The following is a 27110-nucleotide window of genomic DNA, read 5'->3' as shown; positions in this document are numbered from 1 at the left end:
TTGAACAACTGAAGGCTTTACCACATATTTTACATTCATAGGGTTTCTCTCCTGTGTGAGTTCTCTCATGTATTCGAAATGAACTGGGACAATTGAAGGCTTTCCCACATTCCTTACATTTATAAGGTCCATCTCCAGTATGTGTCATCATGTGTCTCCGAAAACTTGTGAGAGAAACAAATGCTTTCCCACATTCCTCACATTTATAGGGTTTTTCTCCAGTGTGAGTTCTTCCATGTATTTGAAGACCTAGAGGAGAACTAAAGGTTTTTCCACATTGTTTGCACTCATAGGGTTTCTCTGCAGTGTGAGTCCTTTCATGTCTTCGAAAGGAAGTGGGACAACTGAGGGCTTTCCCACACTGCTTACATATATAGGGTTTTTCTCCAGTGTGAGTTCTCACATGCACTTGGAAAGTGGTGAGCCAATGGAAGGCTTTTCCACATTCTTTACATTGGTAGGGTTTCTCACCAGTGTGAGTTCTTTCATGTGTTCGGAAGGAGCTAGAACAACTAAAGGCTCTACCACATTGCTTACATTCATAGGGTTTTTCTCCAGTGTGGGATCGTTCATGTATCCGATATGAACTGGGACAACTGAATGCTTTCCCGCATTCCTTACATTTATAAGGTCCAACTCCAGTATGCGTTATCATGTGTCTTTGAAAGCTTCCAAGAGAAATGAAGGCTTTCCCACATTCCTTACAGTCATAGGGTTTCTCTCCAGTGTGAGTTCTTTCATGTTTTCGAAGAGAACTGGGACAACTGAAGGCTTTACCACACTTTTTACATTCATAGGGCTTCTCCCCTGTGTGAGTTCTTTCATGACTTCGAAAGGAACTGGGACAACTGAGGGCTTTTCCACATTGCTTACACTGATACGGTTTCTCTCCAGTATGAGTTCTTTCATGTGTCTGAAAGGTTTGATGATATCTAAAGGCTTTTCCACATTGTTTACACTGATAGGGTTTCTCTCCAGTGTGAGTCCTTTCATGTTTTCGAACAGACTGGCGATATCTAAAAGATTTCCCACATTCCTTACATTTGTAAGATTTCTCTACACTGTGATTTCTTTCATGTTTTTGAAAAGGTTGGAGATAACTGAAAGCTTTTCCACATTCTTTACATTTATAAGGCTTTTTTCCATATTCCTGATACTTGTATGGTTTAGGTGAAGTGTGAGATCTCTTATGCCTATTAAGGGAAGAATGGCGCATGAAGACTTTTCCACACACATTGCATTCCCATGGTTTTACTTCAGTATAAGTTTTCTTGTTCAGATTAAGATTTGGAATAGGGCTGAAGTTTCCTCCACAATGACTACCTTCTTTACTTTGATTGAGCCTCTCTACCATATGACTTCTGTAAGAAAAAACAAAAACACAACAGAATTATTGATTTGTTTCTTATCTATTACTAAATACTAAACTTACATTGTTTTTATTTTATTTATTTATTTTGAAGAAAGAGAGAGGGTGAGTGCAGAGGGATGGGGGGAGGGAGAAAGAATCTGAGGCAGACTCTGTACTAAGATGGAGCCCCATGCCATGACCGGGAGGGAGATCATGATCTGAGCTGAAACCAAGAGCTGGATGATTAACCGACTGGAGTCACCCAGGCGCCCCTAGAATTACATTGCTACCATTTATATACAGGGGTAGGTTTTTTTGACCTGTCTGAATTGTTTGAAAATGAATATTCTGCAAAAGGGTTTAACCATAACTATTATATGAAAATAGTGAAAAAAAAAGAGAAAATAGTGGTAGTCACATATGGAGTTTCTTTTAAATTTTTATTTATTTTTAAAGATTTTATTTATTTATTCATGAGAGACAGAGAGAGAGAGAGAGGCAGAGACACAGGGAGAGGGAGAAGCAGGCTCTATGCAGGGAGCCCAACATGGGACTTGATGCTGGGTCTCCAGAATCATGCCCTGGGCTGAAGGAGGTGCTAAACCGCTGAGCCACCCAGGCTGCCCTCTTTTTTTTTTTTTAAGATTTTATTTATTTAATCATGAGAGACAGAGAGAGAGAGGCAGAGACACAGGCAGAGGGAGAAAAGCAGACTCCATTCAGGGAGCCTGATGTGGGACTCTATCCCGGGACTCCAGGATCATGCCCTGAGCCAAAGGCAGATGCTTAACTACTGAGCCACCCAGGTGACCAACATAGGGAGTTTCTGAATAATATTTCCAAATGAACTATTTTGCAAACGTTGAAGATATGTCACATTTAAGAATACACTTTTGGTGAACATTTTCTAGAAAAAAAAATACATTTGAAGCTGGGCCATCTTGTGTCTGCTTGTTTTTAAATTTTCATAACATACAAAGATTCCCTTGGACACTGCCTTCCACTGTGAATGCAACTCACCTTAGTTTTCTTCCCTGGTTTTTGTACTGATCTTCACTGTTATGGTCTTTCCATGTTTTCCCTATAATGAAAACCCAGAAAAACAATAAATTATAGAATTATTACAAGTCTATGGTGAGCTCTGACCATACCTGATTTACTAAAGTATTCCCTTTCCCCATTCCTTTTTTTTTAAAACAAGATTTATTTATTTATTTATTTATTTATTTATTTATTTATTCATTCATTCATTCATTCAGAGAGAGCAAGAGAGAGGCAGAGACACAGGCAGAGGGAGAAGCAGGCTCCATGTAGGAAGCCCGACGTGGGACACGATCCCGGGTCTCCAGGACCACACCCTGGGCCGCAGGCGGCGCTAAACTGCTGTGCCACCAGGGCTGCCCCCCCTTTTCCCATTCCATATCAAAGAACACTGATGGGTAGAGAAAAACTTGTCCTCTAATTGACAAGGCGAAAGTAAGTTGTCATCCTTACCTATTGAGGCCAGGTTCCTCAAGGTTTCCCGCATTACATCTCTGTAGAGTTTCTTCTGTGAAGGCTCCAGCAGAGCCCATTCCTCCAAGGTAAAGTTTACAGCCACATCCTCAAAGGCCACTGAGTCCTAAAACATCCCACATACATGTAGAGGAGGTTGGATGAGACAGCACTAGGAATCTACAGTCAATGCATTTTAGTGAAACTTGCAAATTCCAAAGATAAAGAGAAGATCCTTAATACAGTCAATTCATAAGAAGTTAACATGATTCTGTGATCTCAAAATATTCTATGGCTTAGTCATAAGAATTCTCACTTTTTATACACAATCATTTCCTCATAAATTTAGTAGCTTCATGAACACAACAAAAACTATTTCTACCTTTTTACTCTGTTCACTTCAAGTCTCCCTGCTCTCTAATGGTAGAATCCCTAGCACGTTGGAGAATGAGATAAATGATATACAAATGAAAGAAACATTTCCATTTTAAGACCATCAATTCCTTGTGAGAGGAAAAAAAACTCATCTCCTTCCTTATTACCCACCATATCACATAGTACTCTATGAAGCACAGGGTCACATCCACAGGAATGAAGTTTTTTTTAAAAAAGATTTTACTTATTTGTCAGAGAGAGAGAAAGTGCACGTGAACAAATGGGGAGTGGCAGGCAGAGGGAGAAGCAGGTTCTCTGCTGAGCCCCTGATGTGGGGCTTGATCCTAGGACTCTGGGATCATGACCTGAGCTGAAGGCAGACACTTAACTGACCAAGCCACCCAGGTGCCCCACATGAGTAAAGTTTTAATGAATAAAAACACAGTGAAGCATTGGGAGCTTTTCCTTCTATTTCCTTTTTTTCCCTTTTTAAGAAAAATACTTTATTTATTTATTCATGAGAATACACAGAGAAGAGAGAGAGAGAGGCAGAGACACAGGCAGAGGGAGAAGGAAGCTCCATGCAGGGAGCCCGACGTGGGACTTGATCCCGCGTCTCCAGGATCACGCCCTGGGCTGAAGGCAGCGCTAAACCACTGAGCCACCCGGGCTGCCCTTTTCCTTCTATTTCCAATGCCAAACATGTAAGGTCAGAAGGCCAGTGGGAATCCAATTTATAACTAGGGCCAGCTAGCTATACTGTCTTGAAGTATTCCAGGACATTAGCAGTCATCAGATGTAGCTGGCTGAATGAAAACGTCTGGTAGATGTTTCATTCTGGTAGACAATATAAATTTCAACTTGTCTATACAAATATTTGTCGGAGATTCAGTTACTCCTTTCTATTTGTCCCATTTCATGGGGCTAGAAAGTTATTCAGACATTATGGCTCAGGCATAAAAAAAGAAGGCATCATAACTCAGAACTCCACCAAATCCCTACATTCAGGCCTCAGAGCTGCTTCTTGCCAATTTTTAGCATATATATGCACATATACTGAGAGGATAAGATGCTAGAAGAGCTTTTCCTGGCAGAACCATAACAGTATACCTCAGGCCTTGCTGAGCTTGAGGAACTGAATAAAAGCTGCAATGTGCAAGGAAGTTCATTTGAAAGTCACAATCATTTCATGAGGAATGCACCTTGTTATAAAACACACAAAGAGGGGCACCTGGGGGGCTCAGTGGTTGAGCATCTGCCTTTGGCTCAGTTCGTGATCCCAGGACCCTGAGATCGAGTCCTGCATCAGGCTCCCAAGAGGGCGCCTGCTTCTCCCTCTGCCTGTGTCTCTGCCTCTCTCTCTCTCTGTGTCTCTCATGAATATATAAAATCTTCAAAAAAGATTTTCTCTAAAAGAAGATAAAACTGGATGCTTCTCACTTCTGTGCCTTCATGTAGGGCACAGTAGCATGACTGCCTAATGTCTGGGCATAGGTATCCCTCAGCTAATTCATTCTCCTAAATGTTGATCTCTGAAAAAGATCATTAACCCACTGACGTCTACATGCAGGTGATAAGAGAAAAGGCTTCCACAAAATAATATGGATGGCAGAAATCATCCATTTGGTTAAGAAAACAGAATGAGTAGTCCATACTTCTTGGTAGATCCAAGGAGTAAAATGAGCTACCTGGGTTGGCTCTAAATACTCTTTGTATAGTTGGCCTGCAGTTCTTGTTCATTATAATATCCCACTACCTAGTGTGCAGAAGAGAATGACTATTACCAGCAGGTTTGAGACCGCTGATCCTCATGAATACCTGCTCACAGTATTTGTCCTTCATTGCTATCTGGGAGCCAAGATTTAGGAGGGACCACACCAACTTGATGAGAGTGACTCAGTGTGCTAAAACTGTTTATGCAAAGAATATGATGTATTCCAAACTCTTGTTTTCATTCTGAGAGTATGAACTTCTGTTATGCATAGCCACAGCCTATGTGAGTGTGCCTATGTGACCTATGCACTGGGTCTATAATGAGCTTTCCTGGAAGACAATATTTTGTATGTGTTGTCACAGCTTGTTGCTTGGGCAATTGATCCCTTACAATGGATTACAATAGGAGATAACATCTTGAAGCTTGCATCTGGTTTCCTCTAGAAGAAGTTTATTTACATATCCTTAAAGTTTATGTATGTATTTATTTTTTTTTAATTTTTTTTTTAAATTTTTATTTATTTATGATAGTCACAGAGAGAGAGAGAGGCAGAGACACAGGCAGAGGGAGAAGCAGGCTCCATGCATCGGGAGCCCGACGTGGGATTCGATCCCGGGTCTCCAGGATCGCGCCCTGGGCCAAAGGCAGGTGCCAAACCACTGCGCCACCCAGGGATCCCTATTTATTTTTTAAGTTATGTATTTATGTATTTTTATTTATTTGTTATTTATTTTTTTACTTTATTCATGGGGGGGGGGCAGACACAGGCAGAGGGAGAACAAGCTCCATGCAGGGAGCCTGATGTGGGACTCGATCTCGGGACTCCAGGATTATGTCCCTAGGCCAAAGGCAGGCGCTAAACCACTGAGCCACTCAGGGATCCCCATAAAGTTTATTTTATTTATTTATTTATTTTTATTTATTTATGACAGTCACACAGAGAGAGAGAGAGAGGCAGAGACACAGGCAGAGGAAGAAGCAGGCTCCATGCACCGGGAGCCCGACGTGGGATTCGATCCCGGGTCTCCAGGATCGCGCCCTGGGCCAAAGGCAGGCGCCAAACCGCTGCGCCACCCAGGGATCCCCCCATAAAGTTTATTTTTAAGTAATCTCTACACTCAATGTGGGGCTCAAATTCACACCCAAGATCAAGAGGTGAATGCTCTTCCAAATGCTCTTCCCCTCTAGAATAAATCTAACTAAATACAAAACAAGACTAATGAATGATATTTAATAATTCTAATAGAAAAAGATTTAAATTTTTATTGAATATCAAAGGAGAATGAAAAACATGAAAATATGGCACGTATTCTTAGAAATAACTCTACTTCCCAAAGTGTTTCCTCTCCCAAAATATATCTTTATAAGATCCCGTCAATCCCAAAAGAGACTTTTTAGGGGTCAACAAATACTATTCCTCCAAACCTAACACAAGGAAAAAATGTCAAAAATGGTCAAGGTTGGACAGCCCGGGTGGCTCAGCAGTTTAGTGCCACCTTCAGCCTGGAGCATGATCCTGGAGACCCGGAATCGAGTCCCGCATCGGGCTCCCTGTATGGAGCCTTCTTCTCCCTCTGCCTGTGTCTCTACCTTTCTCTCTATAAACAAACAAATAAAAATCTTAAAAAAGGTCAAGGTCTTCCAAAGAACAAAGGAATGGCTTGCCTAATATACACCAAAAATTTTCAAACTATACTATTCCAGATAGCATAGTATTAACAGAGAGAAAATACACCAAGGGAAAGGAAAAGTGTCTTACATGGGCCAGCATTAAATACGGAAAGCTGATCAAGGACCCATCAGGCACTGTAGAACAGTGGCAGACCTCACAAATCCTTTTAATACATGGGGCAAAGACAAACCGTTATCTAAGTGGGAAAATGCATTGCATTCACTTCTATATCGTGGAAAATAGCCAATTCATTGTACTTTTAAATGTGAAAGATACAACTAGAACACTTGTAGAAGTCATAGATAAATGCTTCATTGATTCAAAAATACGGAGAATTTTCTCACATAAGGGAAAAAGATCTGGAACAAGAGATTGAACAGTTCATATACAAATTAAAGAAATTTAAAAATAAGATATTAGAAACTATCTGTAATACATGCAATACTATAAGTGAGTAGAGTAAGACTTTACAGTTTAAAAATTAGAAAATAATCAAAACATATTTAAAAGATGAAAGACCACATATGAAAAAATGTCCCTGTGGGGGCACCTGAGTGGCACAGTTGGCTACGTGTCCAACTCTTGGTTTCGGCTCAGTTCATGATTTCAAGGTTGTGGGACTGAGCCCAGCATTGGGTGCAGAGTCTGCTTGGGATTCTCTCTCCCTCACCCTCTGTCCCTCCTGCTGTGCTCTCTCTAAAATAAATAAATAAATCTTTTAAAAAGTCCATCTGCTAAGTAATAGGGAAAAAAAGGCCAAGCAAATATTATAATTCATACTGATTAGGACAAAAATTACTCAATTTAATAATGTCATGTGTTTATGACCAGTCAAAAAATACATAAATCATGCACGAATAGAGGAAATGTCAACTGAGATGCTCCACTGCCATTTCTTGTCAATTTGAACTTGATCATGATCTACAATTTTTCTCCAATGTTCAGGGAATTTATTGTGTATATGCACTTGGGAGACTGATACAAGAATGAAAGGAGCTACATTTTTTTTTAAATTCTGATTTTATTTTTTTTTAAGATTTTATTTATTTATTCACAGAGACAGAGAGAAAGAGGGAGGCAGAGACACAGGCAGAGGGAGAAGCAGGCATCATACAGAGAGCCTGACGTGGGACTCGATCCCGGGTCTCCAGGACACGCCCTGGGCTGAAGGCGGCGCTAAACCACTGCGCCACCGGGGCTGCCCAAGGAGCTACTTTTTTTTTTTTTTTTTTTTTTAAGGAGCTACTTTTTTAATGAGAGTAAAAATTTAACTTGAAAAAGCTCAAACACTATAACCACTGCAATAAGATGAGTAACTTGGATGGCCTGCAGCCTCAAGATACATGCATTTGTGAAACATACTGTTGCAAAGAACCAACCAAAACACATTTTGATTGTAATTTCATTAATACGTATTTAAAGGTAAAACTAAAAGAATACCATTCAGTGGAAAAAGGCCAGTAAAGGTTATGAAGAATAAAGAATCAAGACAGAGGTCATATATAGTGCAGGATGGAGAGTAACATCAGGAGAATAACAACCGCCCAAAGCCCACTTATAAATCTTGATTACAAAGGTGCTTATTACATAGTTACTACCACAAAATCTTCTAATAAATGCATTATGCTTATTACTTTATAAATATATTTGATGATAAAAATTTAAAGAATTAAGTTTGGAGAAGTACGTAACTTTGTTATGCTTTTTTGCCTTGTAATGTAGAAATCTGAGTTCTAGTTCACAGACTTGGGCAGCAAACAAATGTCTATTTGGAAAAGAATTGGCTACATACCTTTTAAAAACAAAGGGTGACATGTATTGGTATGCAAAGATGTGAAGATTTATCAATAAATTAAGAAAAACGTATTGCAATATATACACCAGGTTACCTTTTCTGTAACTCTAATAGTCACTTGCAGAGAAAGGTGGATTCCCACCCAAGATTTGATTCAGATGTCCCGACTAACACACACACACACACACATACCAAGAGGATATGAAAAGCTTTCTCCCATAATGGAAATGTACAGGGAGGGCAGGGCAGGCCTCTCAAGCAGGTGAGAAATGCCTTGAGAGAGCAAGGAAAGGAGCCTGGTTGGGTTTTTTATTGACATTTGGGAGTGGGCTAGGGTGAGAATTCAGGTACAGGGGCGGGGCCTTCAGTGAACTGAGTATCTTGCCAGTGCCAAAGCAGTGAAGAGCCAGGCTGTCTTGTCCCCTTGTACAGAGGTGAAGTGCAAGGGGAAGAAGGAGGGATAAAGGTTTAAAGCTACCAGCAGGCAAACATCAAAAAACAGGGTCAGAGACTCCTGGTTTCTGGTCAGACATGTAGGGAATTTAGATGCTGACTTTCCTATCCTCATATGGGGAAAAAAAAAAAAAAAAAAGCACATACACACTAAAATCAACAACTCTTTTTAGATCCATCAGAGAATTGAGGTCATAGGGGAACTACTCTCTCCAAAGTCAGAGACCCCAAAAGTAGCCATTTAAAAATATGTACAGGAGCACATATGTCCAGCCACTGGATGGCTCAGTTGGTTGTCAGCCTTTGGCTCAGGTAATGATGATCTCAGGGTCTTGGGATCAAGCCTGAGATCAGGCTCTTTGCTCAGCAAGGACGCTGCTTCCCCCTCTGCCTGCCACTCCCCTGCTTGTGCGCAATCTCTCTGTCAAATAAATAAATACGATCTTAAAAAAATATGTCCAGAATATTCTGTTCTTAACAAGGCTTGTCCTCTTAAAATCGATTTTTTGAGAGCACAACTGGGATTTTCCTGGAGCCTATTGGCCTGAGAGGGTGAAGGATAGAGAAGCACAGGCAACAGTGATAGGACTGATAGGATTTTTCCTTCCTGATAGAAAGTATGTGGCATTTCCTTTAACAGCAATGCTCCTAAAAAAACAAACAAACAAACAAAAAAAACAGCAATGCTCCTAACTCTGTATTACCAATTATGTGTCCAGTAGTTGAACTCAGTAATACTAACACTATCCAGATTTAATGTGAGATTCACAGATTAAGCACTCACTACAACAAAACTGCCCCATTTCAGATACTAGCCATAAATGGGGTGCCTTCTCTACTGACATTTCCATCCAGCTGCCTACAAATCCATAGATTCCTCAGAAACCCCCTAAGGTTTGATAAATTTGTTACAACAATTCTGAGAACTGAAGAAAGCATTTGACTTAAAATTATTGTTATTGTTATACAATTACTGGTTTATGGTAAGAGATACAAGTTAGGAACAGCTAAATGGAAGAGATGCATAGGGGAAAGAATAGGCACAAGAGTTAGGGGGCAGGATCATTTGGAGCTTCTATGTTCTCTCCCCACAAGCTGTCCCCTTCCAGCACCTTCACATGTTCACCAACCTAGAAGTTCTCTAAGTCCCATCTTTAAGGGTTTTGATAGAAGTTTCATTATGTAGGCACGAGTGATTAACTTAAGGCCTCTGGTGATTAACTCAAGCTCTAGCCACTCTTCCCTCTCCAGAGGCTGGGAACTGGGGCTGTAAGTTCTAAGCCTCCCATTAAAGCCTAGTGTTTCTGCTGTCCAATTCCCATCCTGAAGCTATGAAGGAGGCCACCAAGAAATGCCTCATTAGAAGAAAACACACTCTATAACCCGTACCACTCAGGAAATTCCAAGAGCTTTAGAGATCTTTGGTAGGAAGCATGCACAAAGACCAAATATCTTCCCTGTATTTATGCTGATAGCTGGGGGACCCATGCACACTGAAAGACTGAGACTAAATCCTATGACTACAGACTACTTCTCATCCACCCATACTTACCTCTACAACAACTGAGCTCCTGTCTACTAGGCATTGGAATACGCTCAAAGAACTGCACATTTCAGACCATATTTGCGAAGCCTCTAGAGAACCCCAAAGATTACAGGAGAGACAAAAAGAAAGGACACTAGAGGAAGTTTTAGTCTCTGACACTTACAGGTACAACAAATCACAAACACAGACTAACACCTGGCCAGATAAAACATCACACTAAAGGCCTATTTTTTTAAAGGTGTATTTACCTCAGTTCCTTCTCAGTACATTGTTTGCCTTCAAATAAAACAAAACAATAAATCCCACAGCATAGTAAAAACCTTAATCTTTTTTTTAAAGGATTTTATTTATTTATGAGAGAGAGAGAGAGAGGCAGAGACACAGGCTGAGGGAGAAACAGGCTCCATGCAGGGAGCCCAACATGGGACTCGATCCCGGGTCTCCAGGATCACGGCCCTGGGGCTTAAGGTGGCACTAAACCGCTGAGCCACCCAGGCTGCCCAAAAAACTTAATCTTGAAAGAAACCAGAGGGAAAAACACACCTCAGTTATAGAGAAACTGAGATAAGAATTAATTCATACCCACCCCACCCCACAAACCCCATTCAAGCAAGAAAGTGGAATGAAATATTTAAAGTGGTGGCAGGAAAAAAAAAAAAAAACCCAGGATGTGCTCAGAATTGTGTGAAGCAAAACTGTCTGGTTGCCAATGGAGCCAACCATTTGATTAGCAAGTAAGGGAGAAATAAAGACTTTCTGAGATGAACAAAAATTGAGGGAATTTGTCACCAGTACCCCTGGTTTGCAAAAAATGTGAAAGAAACTTCTTCAAAAAGAAGGAAAATGAAGGATGAGCATTTCAGAAGGAATAAATTTTAAACATCCTTAATTTGAAAAAAAAAATTCTTTTCTAAAAGATTTTTTTAAAAAATGTATTCATTTGAGGGGCTGCCTGGGTGGCTCAGCGGTTTAGCGCCGCCTTCAGCCCAGGGCGTGATCCTGGAGACCCGGGACCGAGTCCCACGTCAGGCTCCCTGCATGGAGCCTGCTTCTACCTCTGCCTGTGTCTCTGCCTCTCTCTCTCCTCTCTGTGTATTCTCATGAATAAGTATATAAAATCTTTTTTAAAAAAATAAATGTATTCATTTGAGACAGAGAGACCAGTCAGAGCACAAACAGGGGGAAAGGCAAAGGGAGAGAGAGAAGCACATTCCCAGCTGTTCTAGAAGCCCAATGTGGGGCTTGATCCAAAGACCTGGGAGATTATGACCCAAGCCAAAGGTAGACACCCAACCATCTAAGCCATCTAGGTACCCTTGAAAAAAATTTCTTAATCTGACAGATAACACTTCATTTAAAATAGGGCTAGGAAAAAATAAATAAATAAAATAATAAAAGAGAATAATACTAGCAACACTGTATTTTTAAATTTTATAGCTTACAGATAAATGAAATGAAGGAGAGAAATGTTACAAGGGGCAGGGAGGGAGGAATTGGAAATACTCAGTTATGAGGAATTTTTTAAAAAGATTTTATTTATTTATTCATGATAATACACAGAGAGGAGAGAGAGAGAGGCACAGGCAGAGGGAGAAGCAGGCTCCATGCAGGGAGCCGGACGTGGGACTCGATTCAGGGTCTCCAGGATCATGCCCTGAGCTGCAGGCGGCACCAAACCGCTGAGCCACCGGGCCTGCCAAGTTATGAGGAATTTATACAACTAGTGAAGTGTTATGGTCATTCAAAAGAAAAGTTAATTGTGAATATAACTGTATATTCAAGGGCAATTCGTAAAAAAGAAAAAATGTATAACTGTTATTCTAAGAATGAAGGGGAGAAAAATGGAATCAGGTAAAATGCTCAATGACAGCAAGAGAAAGTGGACAAAAGGTGGAATACAAAAGAAAAAGAAGAGAACAGAAAACACAAAATATTAAGGTATATAGTAATCAAACTATATCAATAATCGTTTTAGAAGTCAATGGCACCTGGTTGGCTCAGTCAGTAGAGCATGGGATTCTTGATCTTAGGGCTATGAGCTCTGGCCCTGCACTAGGTGTAGGGATTACTTAAATAAAGTCTTAGGGGCACCTGGATGGCTCAGTTGGTTAAGCTCTTGATTTTGGCTCAGGTCCATGACCTCATGGGTGGTGAGCTAGAGAGCTCTGTGCTCAGCAGGGAGTCTGCTTGAAGATTCTTTCCTTCTACCCTCCCCCAAATAAATAAATCTTAAAAAAAAATAGGGGCACCTGGGTGACTCAGATGATTGAGGGTCTGCCTTTGGCTTGGGTCATGATCTTGAGTTGGGGCCCTGGGACTGAGTCCCACGTCAGGCCCTGCACTCAGCATGGAGTCTGCTCAAGATTCTCTCTCCTTTTGCCCCTCCTCTCTCTCTCTCTCTCTCTCTCAAGTGAATGGATAATTTTTTTTTAAAGATTTTATTTATTTATTCATGAGAGACACAGAGAGAGAGGCAGGGACACAGGCAGAGGGAGAAGCAGGCTCCATGCAGGGAGCCCGACGTGGGACTCTATCCTGGGACTGCAGGATCATGCCCTGGACCGAAGGCAGGAACCAAACTGCTGAGCCATCCAGGGATTCCCGAATGGATAAATTTTTTAAAAATAAAATAAATCTTAAAGAAAAGTCACCAATGGTCTAACACAATTAAAAGATAATGTCTGGGATGCCTGGGTGGCTCAGTGGTTGACCATCTGCCTTTGGCTTGGGGCGTGATCCTGGAGTTCTGGTATCAAGTCCCACATTGGGCTCCTGCAAGGAGTCTGCTGCTCCCTCTGCCTATGTCTCTGCCTCTCTCTCTCTCTCTCATGAATAAATAAATAAAATCTTTTTTAAAAAAAGATAATGTCTCAGTGGATAAAAAAAATACCCAATTTTCTATTGTAACAAAACCATATTAATAATAAAAACAGGGATCCCTGGGTGGCACAGCGGTTTAGCGCCTGCCTTTGGCCCAGGGTGCGATCCTGGAGACCCGGGATCGAATCCCACGTCTGGCTCCTGGTGCATGGAGCCTGTTTCTCCCTCTGCCTGTTTCTCTGCCTCTCTCTCTCTCTCTGTGACTATCATAAATAAATAAAAATTAAAAAAAAATAATAATAAAAACAAATTAAGGCTAAAGTATGGAAAAAGATATATCATGTTAATATAAAAGATAGCTGGAATACTTATCTTAAGGGCATCGTATAATAATAAAATGTCAACCTTGGGACACCTGGGTGGCTTAGTCAGTTAAGTGTCCAACTCTTGATTTTGGCTCAGGTCATGATCTCAGGGTTATGAGACCAAGTCCCGAGTTGGGCTCTGTGCTGAGTATGCTTGGGATTCTCTCTCCCCCCTCTACCTCCCCCAAATCAGGCTCTCTCTCTCTCTGTTAAAAAAAAGTCTCCAGGAGACATTCCATGCTACTTATGTGCATAATAATAATGTGGCAAAATACATGAGGGAAATTGGATAGAACAGCAAGGAGAAACAGATGAATACAGTATTAGAGCTGAATACTTCAACATGGGACGCCTGGGTGGCTCAGCAGTTAAGTGTCTGCCTTCGGCCCAGGGCATAATCCTGGAGTCCCAGGATCGAGTCCCATGCCGGGCTCCCTGCATGGAGCCTGCTTCTCCCTCTGCCTGTGTCTCTGCCTCTCTCTGTGTGCCTCTCATGAATAAATAAAACCTTTTTTAAAAAAATGAATACTTCAACATCTCTCTATTAATAAATAGATCCAGCAGAAAGAAAATCAGAAAGCCACAGTTTAATTTAACAATGCATTCACTGGATTTCATTGAAAACTGTGGGATACTTTATCACAGAGAATACATATTTTTGTTAAGTTCACATGGAAAATTCATGATGACTGTAATAGTATGATTTCTAAGGAAGACATACTTGGTCTTTTTCCATAGTTCCTGACTCACAACCTACCCCAAACCTTGGTTTTCTAAGTGTTGTAAAGTGATAACATGTCTGGCACTATGTTATTGCAGTGACTTTTGGAAAATACTTAAGGAAGGGACCTGGTTGCCAATGGAGCCAACCATGTGATTAGAAAGTTATAACTTGGGGCCCTGGTGACTCAGCTGTTGAGCATCTGCCTTTGGCTCAGGGCATGGTCCTGAAGTGCCAGGATCGAGTCCTGCATCGGGCTCCCCTCAAGGAGCCTGCTTCTCCCTCTGCCTCTCTCTGTGTCTCTCATGAACAAATAAATAAAATCTTTGAAAAAAGAAAGTTGTAACTCTCAGTTCCACCCCCTGACCTCCAGGGAAGGGAGAGGGGCCGAGGGCTGAAGGTTGAATCAATGGCCAAAGGGCAATGATTTAACCAATCATGCCTAAGTAATGAAGTCTCCATAGAAACCTAAAAGGGTGGGGTTAGAGAGCTTCCAGGTTGGAGGACATGTGGAAGTGCTGGGATAGTGGTGCACCTGGAACCCTTTCCCTATACCTCACCTTACCCATCTCTCTCCCATCTGGCTTTTTATAATAAGTTGTAATTTAATAAGTACAATGTTTCACTGAGTTCTGTAAGCCACTCTACCAAATTAGTATTAATCAAAATGAGCCAAGGAGGAGGTTGCGGGAACCTTTGATTTATCACCAGTCAGAAATATAGGTGACAATCTAGACTTGTGACTGCCACCCTGAGTAGAAGAGGGTTGATAGAAACTCTCATTTGTAGGTCAGAAGCACAGGTAACAAACAACCTGGGCTGTGGCTGACATCTCAAGTGTGTGTGTGAGTACATTCTTATAGGACTGAGACCTCAACCTTTGGAAACACACTACCTCTAGCAGTCAAAGCTGATAGCATAAGGAGACAAGAAAAAGAAATAAAAGATACACCAAATGGAAATAAAAAAATAAAAATGTCATTGTCACATATGAAATGACTCCCTAAGGAACAAATGTCAAAGAATCCACAATAACAAGGGAAGTCCTTTGAATTAGTAAGAGAGTAGAATAAGATTGAAGGATAAAAAAAAAAATAAGATTGAAAGATGATAAACAGTTAATAGACAAAAGCAAAAGTTAATGCTTTCCTATAGATCCAAATAAATATAGCCTACTGATCTTTGACTACTGACAAAAGCAATTCAACAGAGAAAACAGTCTTTTGAACAAAAAGTGCCAGGAAAAGGAGACTACATGAAAACAAATCTAGATATAAAACATCTTTCACAAAAAAATTTTTATGTCTTTTTTTTTCTTTCACAAAAATTAACTTAGAACAGACTCACAGATCTTATAAAAAAAATGCAAGGCTAAAAAATTCCCAGATGATAACAGAAGAAAATCTAGGTGATCTGGGATTTTTTACCTAATTATTTTTTAGGTAAAACACTAAAATTGGGACCAATGAATGAAAAAAAATAGTAAGTTTGGCTTCTTTAAATGAAAAGCCACTTTATGAAAGTTAAGAGATGAAAAACAGAAGCCACAGACTAGGAGAAAATCTTTACAAAACACTTCTCTGATAAAGGGCAAATATCCAAAATGTCCAGAGAACTCTTAAGCTCCACAAGACAAGCAACACAATTAAAAATGGGCAAAAGATCTGAACACATTCACTTCAACAAAGAAGATATATAGATGGTAATTAAGCTTTGCAAGAGGGGCCCTCGTTCTTTCTTGATGGGAATGGAAAATGTATGCCTGCCTTGGAACATGGGTAGTTTCTTAAAAAACTAAACCTACTTAATAAAAAAATTTTTTTTAAGATTTTGAGAGAGAGAGGGTGCTGTGCACATACAGAGGGAGAGGAAGAAGCAGACTCCCTGCTAGGAGCCTGACACGGGGCTCAATCCCAGGACGCAGAGATCATGACCTGAGCCGAAAGCAGATGCTTAACTGACTGGCCATCCAGAAGCCCCAACTAAACTTATTTTTTTACCATACTATCCAGCAATCACCATCCTTCCTATTACTCAAAATGAGTTGAAAAGTTATATTCATAAAGAAAGCTGCACACAAATGTTTGTATGAGCTTTATACATGGGCAGCCCGGGTGGCTCAGCGGTTTAGTGCTGCCTTCGGCCCAGGGCGTGATCCTGGAGTCTTGGGATCGAGTCCCACGTCGGGCTCCCTACACGGAGCCTGCTTCTCCCTCTGCCTGTGTCTCTGCCTCTCTCTCTCTGTGTGTGTGTCTCTCATGAATAAATAAATCTTAAAAAAAGAAAGAGCTTTATTCATGATTGCCAATACTTACAGGTAACCAAGATATCCTCTAAGAGGTAAATGGAAAATTAATCACTAGAACATCAATATGATGAAATATTATTCAGTGATAACAGGAAATTAGGTATCAAGCCAAAAAGACATGGAATAACCTCAAAATCATATTGCTAAGTGAAAGTAGAGAATATGAGAATGCTACACACTATATGGTTCCAAGCATAGTTCTGGAAAGCACAAAACTATGAGACAGTAAAGCTACAGTGGCCAGGGATTTGGGGGTGGGAAGGAGGAATGAATAAACAGATGGATGACAGGGAACATTGAGGGCACTGGAAGCATACTACATGATACAGAAGTGACAGACACATGTCATTTTATGTTGCCAAAGCCCAGAGATTGTGTAACACAGAGTTTTGCTATTGTAAACCAAAGCCTTTACTACATCAATGTTGGCTCATCAAATGTAACTGTACCTCAGTGATGCAAAATACAAAAAAATAGGGCAAAATATATGAAGGCAGGGGGTTTATGTGGGAACTGTGTAGCTTTTTAAAAATATTTTATTTATTCAATTGTAAGCGAGAGCACAAGCACTTGCATGTGTGCACACATCACGCACACAAGTGGGGGGAGGGGGCAAGGAGAGGGGGGAAGCTGACTCTGGATGACGGGCTTGGATGACAGGCTCGATCCTAGGACCCTGGGATCATGACCTGAGCTGAAGGCAGACACCTAACCAACTGAGCCACCCAGGTGTCCCCTTTCTGTACTTTTTTTTCTTTTTTAAAGATTTTTATTTACTTATTCATGAGAAACACAGAGAGGCAGAGACATAGGCAGAGGGAGAAGCAGGCTTCCCATGGGGAGCCCGATGTGGGACTCAATCCCAGGACCCCGGAATCATGACCTGAGCCAAAGGCAGACGCTCAACCACTGAGCCACCCACGCATCCCCCTTTCTGTACTTTCTGATTAAGTTTTCTGTAAACCTAAAGCTGCTGTAAAGAAATGTATGGTGTAGCGGGGGAGACAGATGCATTAATATTCATCCCTGATGACTGATGACTGAAAGAAGCCACTGTTCATTCAACTGATCTGAATTTCTTTCAATAAACTATTATAGCACTCTATGAGGCCTAAACCCTGAGACATGGGAGGGCAGGGATTTCCACTGACTGCCTTCTCCAGAGCCTGCCACTGATTGTTCTGAGAAGTGAAGTGACCCTCAGTAATGTCTGGAACTCTGATGTGGATAAGGAGTGTCCAGGGAAGGACTTACATTGAGACCTGAGCATATACGGAGGCAGGTGTTAGCTTGACTTGTATGTTGTGGACATCTGTGAGGCAAGAGAGTCTCTCCTCCAGATTCTTTTACCACAAAGGAGCATCTCTTAGACAACCAGAGTCTAAAACACAGCTACAACCATTGCTGGCCAAGGCTAACGTGACTGACTCATGGCTACAGTTGGGGCCTCGGGCCATTTCTTGTCTCAGAAGCCTACAGACAACTTAAGCCACCACAGGCAACTCCAGACAGCACGAGAGGAGGGCACTGAAGCCTCTATTGTCAAACAGGGTCAGAGGGCATTCTTAGATATGCCTGTTGTGTGACAATTTGACCAGAGTCCAGAGCCTTCCCATTTCGTTGTAGGGGCACCTATTCAGGGTGGGCCATTTTACAAGTAACAGCATCAATGGGCTCGAGTAAAATTTTAAGCAAGGAATATGTTGTCTCCACAGCACCAAAAGAATTTAGACAGTGTCGGGGCTGCTGAGAGGGACAACAGTTACTTCTTCACCATGTCAAGGCGGGAACGGGCTCCAGATTACCAAATAATTTTTCAGAATTAAAAAAAATATTTTATTAAAAAAAAATATTTTATTGATTTAATTGAGAAAGAGAGACAGAGAAAGTACAAGCAGGGGGAGGAGCAGAGGAAGAGGGACCAGCAGACTTCCTGCTGAGCAGGGAGCCCAACGTGGGGCTTGATCCCAGGACTCTGAGATCATGAACTGAGCCAAAGGCAGATGCTTAACTGACTGAGCTACCCAGGTACCCCAATCTTTAAGAATGTAAACAAAGTGCCAGGGCCTCATATCATATATATGGCAATGGCCTGTCCCTCTTTTAGGAGCTCTTTTTATTAAAGTTTTTATATCCCCAAAATCCTCAGCAGAGGATGTCATTAGTGTAATGTTACACCTATGCTTCTGGAGCAAGGTGGATACAGTTCAGATCCTACCTGCAGAGATGGTGTGCCCTGGTTGTGGTGTGGAGGCTCCCTGCAGAACCAGGTAAAGGTGCATCATGTCACTTCAGAGGTGAAGGCCGACTGCACCTCACAGGCTGTTGAAACAGGCACTGAACAAAACACACTTGATCCAGTCTGTGACGGTAAGATGTTTACCTGCTGCTGAATGGATGGAGCTGGTAATTTCCGTAATGGTAGGGACTGGGAATAGGGGCTTATTTGGCTCAAACATAGCCCCAAGGTTGCAGTAACCCACTCTGAGCTGTCATCCATTCTTTCCAGATTTAAAGAATAGGCCAAATAAGGCTGTCAAAGGGAGAGCCAGAGGGAATTATCACTTCTTCATTTAATATGTGGTTTTCAATCCTTCAAGACTCTGTTTAACATTGGGCCAGATTAAGTAATTTAACTAGGGTGTGTGTGTGTGGTAAGATCAGTGGGGTCCCATTTTGTCAGTATAATTTAGAAGTGCCAAAAACAAACTAAAATTTAATTCATGATACCAACCGGGTTTCAGCCTTTCTCTGTTCAGTATGGGATAAAGACAATGGGTGTTAAGACCATGGGAGATTTTTAGGTAAGACCACAGTTCTCATGGATAAAATGAGACATGCTTATTTGTCCTCTGTATTATATTCAGCAACTCCCTTAAGATTATCAGGTGTATCCTGCTTAAGTAGAGTGGGATCCCCAGCTTTAACTGCAAGTTGAACCTTAATATTGATTATTTGTATAAAGGTTCCTAAATGAATATGTTATAGCAGATGGCAAGATTAATTCAGAACACATGCTGCAGGGGCCCAATGCAGGAAGGAGTGTACTTATCTTTTTTTGTTGTTGTGTAAATACTCTTAGTAAATGTTGAATTTTCTATTGGTCAAATTGTAGACCTTGGTTTTGAGACAGGAAAACTGAAGGGACTCTGTGAAAAAAAGGCTTTTTTTTTCTTTGCTCCTTTTCCTGCTTCTATTCTTGCTAGTACTTGCAGCCCTGCCTTACACATGTCTTTTTTTAATTTAATTTTATTTTTTTTTATTATTTATTCATGATAGAGAGAGAGAGAGACAGAGACAGAGACACAGGCAGAGGGAGAAGCAGGCTCCATGCACCGGGAGCCCGACGTGGGACTCGATCCCGGGTCTGCAGGATCGCGCCCTGGGCCAAAGGCGCCAAACCGCTGCGCCACCCAGGGATCCCCCCCCCCTTTTTTTTTAAAGTAGGCTCCAACACCATGCTTGAACTCATGACCCTGAGATCAAGACCTGAGCTGAGATCAAGAGTCAGAGGTTTGGGGTGCCTGTGTGGCTCAGTCGGTTAAGGGTCTGTCTTTGGCTCAGGTCATGGTCCTGGGGTCCTGGAATTGAGCCCCACATTGTCAGGTTCCCTCCCTGCTCAGTGGTGAGTCTGCTTCTCTCTCTCCCTCTACCCCTACCCCTGCTCATGGTTTCTCTCTCTCTCTCTTTCAAATAAATAAAATCTTAAAAAAAAAGTCAGAGGCTTAACCAACTGAGCCACTGAGGTGTCCCCTTACATATGTCTTAATATATGTCCTCCCTGTAAAGATCAAGTAGTTAATGATTTCACTGAAGTTTTCCAGCACAATAGATAACATCGAAGGAGTGACCTGGAGGGGTCATCATATACCTTCTCAAGACCACTGATTCCAGATACTTTGTCACCAAGTCACCTGGCTCTAGGGCATAAGTGACTTATGGAAGACATAAGAGCACTCAGCCTTGTTGGACCAGTTCCCAGATGCCTGAGAGGACATGCTGTACACCAAACCACCATTCTCAATAAAAACTCCAGACCCCAAACAAAGATGAGACTCATTCTTTTCCTTTCTGAGTCTCCCAAATGCTCCATCTGAATCTGCTCTCCCTCTGTATCTTCAAAAAATTCTGCTCTCACTTCCTGCTGGCTTGGATTTGATTTCTATCCTGCATGTAGCCAAGGACCCTCTTGGCTGGTCCTGTGGGACCCCCCTCTGGGTCCTGAGAGTGGGCCTCTCTGTATCAGTTTCTTTCTTTCTTTTTTTTTTTTTAAAGATTTATTTATCTATTTATGAGTGAGAGAGAGAGAGAGAGAGAGAGAGAGAGAGAGAGGCAGAGACACAGGCAGAGGGAGAAGCAGGCTCCATGCAGGGAGCCCGACGCGGGACTCGATCCCGGGACTCCAGGATCGCGGCCTGGGCCAAAGGCAGGCGCTAAAACCGCTGAGCCACCCAAGGATCCCCCTCTGTATCAGTTTCAACATTTTTTTCTTTTGCTTACTCTCCTGTTTTTTTTGTTTTGTTTTGTTTTGTTTTGTTTTCCAATCACTGAATATACTTCAGGAGAGGGAGTATTCTCTCTACCCTGGTATTTATATGTATTTTTTCCTGCAGAGAGCCTCAAAGCAGTGCCATCAGGGTTAGGAGCCTCCCCCATGACAACTGGATGCTTTATAGGGTTTAAGGACCCTGGACTTAATTCAACTTTGAACTAATCCCTTTGCTGTGCCACAGGGGGACCTTGAGTGTTGTTCCCTAAACTTGAGGCTTAGGATCTTTGCTGCAGTAGAGGCAGGGGTAGCAGTAGCATCAGAGGGACCTAAGAGTCCCGGAGCCCTCTGGGGCCAGGGGTCTGGACTCAGCCTACCATCTACTGGGTGCCTCTTACTCTGTTTTCTCTTTCTCTAACTAAATGATTGCTCTTTCAAGAGTGACCACCTGATGGGCCCTCCTTTTGCACAGGATATAGTCTCCTGGGCCACCCCACCCTCAGGGATATGGGGCCAACCCAGCCTCTGTCACAGCTTCACCATTACACAGATATAAACCAGCAAATACATCTACCAGGGCCACTTTAAGGAGGGCCTCAGTCTTACACGACTTCTCTCAAATACCTAGGGATTCTGTAAACTGCCAACTCTGGTAGGCTGAACACAGAACTGAGGTTTAGAAGGGTCACCAGTGCGACATGAGGGGGCAGCACCGGTCACAGCAGGAGCTTCTAGCATGGAGCCCCTCCAGAACATGCTGCCATCAGGCATCAGAGCAGGTGAACAAGTCAGAGCAAGAGAAGCAGATCCACAGCATAGCAGTCATGTCTGGACAAGGCTCACGGGGGCCAATAATTATGGTCACCTGAAGGGATGTGGTTCCATGCAGAGACTGAGATCAGTGTGGCACGGGGATATACATACACATATCAAGATGGTAGGAAAAGGTTTCAAAATCACATAATAAAGGTCTCTGGGGGGAGAGGGAAGGGCTGGCAGCTCTGAAATGGTTTCAGAAATCAATGAAAAGAGCCTGATATGGGGTTCATTGTGGCTGGGGGATAGGGTGGGGCAAGAATTCTTGCCCAGGGGCAGGGGCCTGTGTGATCTGAATCTCTTGCATCTTTGGAGGAGATAGATACTGCTCAGACTTTCTCAGCTTGATCAAGTGGGAGGCATAAGAGAAAGAGGGAGGGAATAGGTTTAAACTGAGCAATCAAAATATGAAATCTGATTGCTCATACAAGTAAAAAATCGTGGTTAAGAAAAACATGCATGGGATCCCTGGGTGGCGCAGCGGTTTAGCGCCTGCCTTTGGCCCAGGGCGCGATCCTGGAGACCTGGGATCAAATCCCACGTCAGGCTCCCGGTGCATGGAGCCTGCTTCTCCCTCTGCCTATGTCTCTGCCTCTCTCTCTGTGACTATCATAAATAAACTTAAAAAAAAAAAATGCATTTGCAAGTGGTTGTTTTCATATAAAGAAACATTAACAGGATGCTCAAGAAACGACCAACACGTATTTTTTGGGGGGTGGCTGGAGCAAGAGCTCTGGAGTGGACCAGGATATTCTGGTACTGAGTCTCTTTAGACTGTAATTTAGATACTTTTGCTAATCCTTGCATGATTATTATTAAAGGTAAACAGTAATATATGTATAAGCCATACTTTTTAATAGTCTTTATTTTGAATGATCTTACTTTGCTTTTTAAAATCTAATCAGTTTTTTAAAAGAGTATTCATTCATTCATTCATTCATTCATTCATTCATTCATTCATTCATAAGAGACACAGAGGCAGAGACACAGGCAGAGGGAGAAGCAGGCTCCCTGCAGGGATCCTGATGTGGGATTTGATCCCAGGGCGCTGGGATCATGCCCTGAGCCAAAGGCAAACACTCATCCACTGAGCCACCCAGGCGCCCCTCAAATTTCTATGTAGAACCCCTTCTAAGATTTTATCCTTTATTTATTTGAGAGACAGAAAGCATAAGCAGTGGGAGGGGTACAGGGAGAGGGAGAAGCAGACCTCCCACTACTGAGCAGTTAAGCCCAATGTGGTCTTGATCCCCGGATCCTGAGATCATGACCGGAGCTGAAGGCAGGTGCTTAACCAACTGAGCCACTCAGGTGCCCTAGATTTCATCTTTTTAAACATGAACACTTATGGGGGGATCCCTGGGTGGCGCAGTGGTTTGGCGCCTGCCTTTGGCCCAGGGCGCGATCCTGGAGATCCGGGATCGAATCCCACGTCAGGCTTCCGGTGCATGGAGCCTGCTTCTCCCTCTGCCTGTGTCTCTGCCTCTCTCTCTCTCTGTGTGACTATCATAAATAAAAGAAAAAAATTAAAAAAAAAAAATGAACACTTATGGGGCGCCTGGGTGGCTCAGCTGATTGAGCATCCAGCTTTTGATTTTGGCGCAGATCATGATCTCAGGGTTGTGAGACTGAGCTTGGGGTTGGGCTCCACCACACTCAGGAGGGAGTTTTTTTGATATTCTTTCCTCCTCTCTCCGCCCTTCCCCCTGTTCGTGAGTGCATTCTCTCTAAAATAAATAAATAAAAAATAAAATAAAATAAAATAAATAAATAAATAAAAATAAATAAATAAATCTTTTAAAAACTAAACATGAACAGTTATAAAAGTTTAAGCCATAAAAAATAAAAAACTTCAAATTTCTAACTAGTGTAACAGGAGGCATCCTGGTTTCTCCTTACAACTCTTACTGACAGGTTATTTTAAGATTAAGTAGCATATTATAATACACTATGGAGTTGGCCCTCGTCCATTAAATGTATTCGAATTATCAAAGATTTATGAAAGTTTTAAGTAGTTTTCCTCATATCAATTAAAGCAGAATTCATTTGCCTTATGCTTTAACAGTATTACAGTATTCAAACTTCCAAAGCTCTCTCTAGGGGCATACACATAAAAAACTGACCTAAAATGTAACATTTACCTGAGAACCTCAAATACATCCATCTCACATCTTGAGACTCTTTTGCCTAAAGGGAACAAATATTCTGTTTGGTCACAAGATTCCTTATCTTACTTCCATTGTATCTTTAAATTTAATTTCTTTTTTTTTTAAATTTTTATTTATTTATGATAGTCACACACAGAGAGAGAGAGAGAGGCAGAGACACAGGCAGAGGGAGAAGCAGGCTCCATGCACCGGGAGCCCGACGTGGGATTCGATCCTGGGTCTCCAGGATCGCGCCCTGGGCCAAAGGCAGGCGCCAAACCTCTGCGCCACCCAGGGATCCCCCATTGTATCTTTAAATCAACCTATACTTTTAAAGTCCAAGGACTAAAAATTTCATGCTCCTGTAAAGAACAGTATCACGAATGGCTAAGGGAAACTACATAAAGTTAAGAGCTGCAACATGCAATATACAAACATATACACGGAAAGAAATACAAATATTTCAATCAAGTGAGATAAGCAATCTGCTCCCCACAGTTCAGAAGGAAGACTCACATTCCCGGCTTGTGGTCTAGACCTGTTGGGATGCAACCCCTGGAGTCAGGGTAGAGGTTTAGGGGGGGTCACTTGAGCAGCCACAGGAATGAAGTCTGGGTACTACACACATACCTCTCAAAGTCTAATAGAAACATTCTTCTCTCCAGGTTCAAGTCTCACAAGTCCAGAAACTATTGGCCAGATGCAATTTAAAGATCTGACTCAAAAGAACTCCAAAATTCACACACTCTTTGTCCAGAAGATATAACTCCAGACCTTCACAGACTTTCTCAATGTATAAAACTACTCTAAGTGCACCTACACTGTAGACCCAGAGCTCAAGCCTGTGTCTAAAAACAGACCCAAGAAAACCACAATTACAATATCAGAAAGAGCAACAATGGCCTGTTCCCTAATCCTATCCCCCATGGCCTGTTCCCTAATCCTATCCCCTCCTAATCCTATCCCCAGCTTTCCTTGGCACTGTAGCTTCTCTCAGCTCCGTCTGTGGTGTCTGAGCAGGTAGGACACCTGGGGGGGGGGTCTTTAGCAAGAACGAGGAGGCCTTCAAGTACTTCCCTTCATAGGCTCACAGGGGTCCTTACCTTAGAAAACTGACCTCAGGCTTCTGCTTCCTACCAAGCTGCTCTGAACCACCACTAATGTTTTATTTTTTTAAAATATTTTATTTATTTATTCATGAGAGACAGAGAGAGGCAGAGACACAGGCAGAGGGAGAAGCAGGCTCCCTGCGGGGGGAGGGCAATGCAGGACTCCATCCCAGGACCCCATCCAGGACCCTGGGATCCTGACCTGAACCAAAGGCAGACGTTCAACCACTGAGCCACCCAGGAACCCCACCATCACTAATGTTTTAAAAGTGATAAGCCCATTCACTGTTTGAACAAAATCACTCAAATCCAGTGTTTATGTGTAAGGGAGGGAAAAAAAAATTGTAGGGAATTCTTATACTTCAACAAAAAAACATGGAAATATCTACTCCTCTCAAAAAATATTAAGCATGCCAGTTAATTATTACTTCCATGGCAAGAAATTGTTTGGAAACAATCATAATTGAACACACTTCTTGGTATTACAAAGTCTAAGTCCTGATAATTGCATTTGAAATCACCTAAAAGGACAAACCTCTATGTTACTATACCCGATCATAGGAAGAAAAAAGGCAACAAAAATTTTAATCAATATAATAATGGAATTTTTTTCCCCCTAAAACTCACCCCTTTCTTGCCTCTTTGTAAAATTTTGTACTTTGGAGATTTATTGGTTAAATACATTTTAACTGAAAAATGCAGGCTTAAAGAAGTTGAATAAAATCACAAATTCAGGTAGGGGCAATACTGACAGGAGACAACACTGAGGGAAGTGTCCAAAGAGGAACCGCCACCCAAAGGACTTCCCATAGGATGTTGGTGCCCAGGAAAGATTTTGAGAAGAGACGCAAAGGGATATCATATGACAGATTCCAGGTGGTTATTGTTGGCTCTCCTCTTATGTAAAATATCCATAGGCCAAAAGATAAAATTTAAAAAGAGCCAGTCATGGCTCTGTGGATAAACGGTAAAACAGTGCGTAATTTGAAATGCATCACGGAGAACAAACGGTTAATAATGATGCTATGAACTGGAGAGGAAAGATGGCGTTTCGGAATGCAGGGAAAGATCTGGAAATTTAGGCATTTGCTGCCAGTCCTATGAAGAGCTGGGCTGGGGGCACAGGGCCGTAGCTTTGAACCCCTCTCTCCAAACGTTTGGGAAAGTGAGGGGAAACCGGGTCCCCCCGGGGAGAGAGGGATGGGGGACCCACAGACCACAGCACCGCCCGCGCACGAACCCGGCGGACCGAGGCACGACTGTCCCCTGACGACCCTTCCCGAGGTCATCGCCCGACCCCAGGGAGGCGCGGCCGCGCAGAGACGGGGCAGGACACCGGGGGTCCCGGCGGCCGGCCGGACCCCGCGCTGCGTGCCGCGCCACCCCCGGCCTCGGGTCCCCAGACTCCAGAGTGCACCGCGGGGAGGCCGGGTCCCGCCACAGCCGGTTCCAGCCGGTCCCACCGGCCCCCGGCCCGACTCCTGGCCCCGCACACTCACCATCGCTCGCTCTCTGGGGTAGCGGGTCGGCCACCATCCGATTGCCGCGGCCGGCGGGGGTCACGGCGCCTCCCGGAGCCTCTCGGGGCGGCGAGAGGTGATGCGCGGCTCCCGCGGCCAGCAGCGACGGCACACAGTCCCCGCCGTCCACAGCGCGTCGCCCGCACGTACGTTCCGGCGGCTCCCCGGATTGGACGGTTCGCGAGGCCCCGCCCCCGCCCGCCTGACTGACAGCGGGCCGGAGGTCACGTCTTTGAGGCGACCTTGCTTGGCCGGTGGGCTGCAACCTGTTCTCGCCCAGGACGACGCTGCTTTGGACCCGAAGGCCGCCAGGCCACTCGCGCAACCGTGACCCTTCGTCACAAACACGGACAAAAGTGACCTCACAGTGCGTCATAATGATGATGGTTCCATTTTGATCTTTGACCATCGTCCC

At 42.8% G+C, this 27110-nt stretch overlaps 1 protein-coding gene across 1 annotated transcript; it reads right to left on the bottom strand.

The window, feature by feature from the left end:
- Positions 1-8: 8 nt before the first annotated feature.
- LOC121495333 (zinc finger protein 709-like) lies at positions 9-27110 on the bottom strand. The gene is given in 5 exon segments (XM_041762642.1): positions 9-243; positions 245-1361; positions 2372-2432; positions 2846-2972; positions 26675-27110. Coding segments are annotated over 5 exon segments (1404 nt in total). The 5' UTR covers positions 26678-27110; the 3' UTR covers positions 9-147.

This window comes from Vulpes lagopus, chromosome 7 (genome assembly GCF_018345385.1).
Source record: "Vulpes lagopus strain Blue_001 chromosome 7, ASM1834538v1, whole genome shotgun sequence".
In the NCBI taxonomy this organism is placed as follows: Eukaryota; Metazoa; Chordata; class Mammalia; order Carnivora; family Canidae; genus Vulpes; species Vulpes lagopus.
The sequence above is the reverse complement of the archived record's forward strand: the minus strand, read 5'-3'. Positions and strand labels throughout refer to the sequence as shown.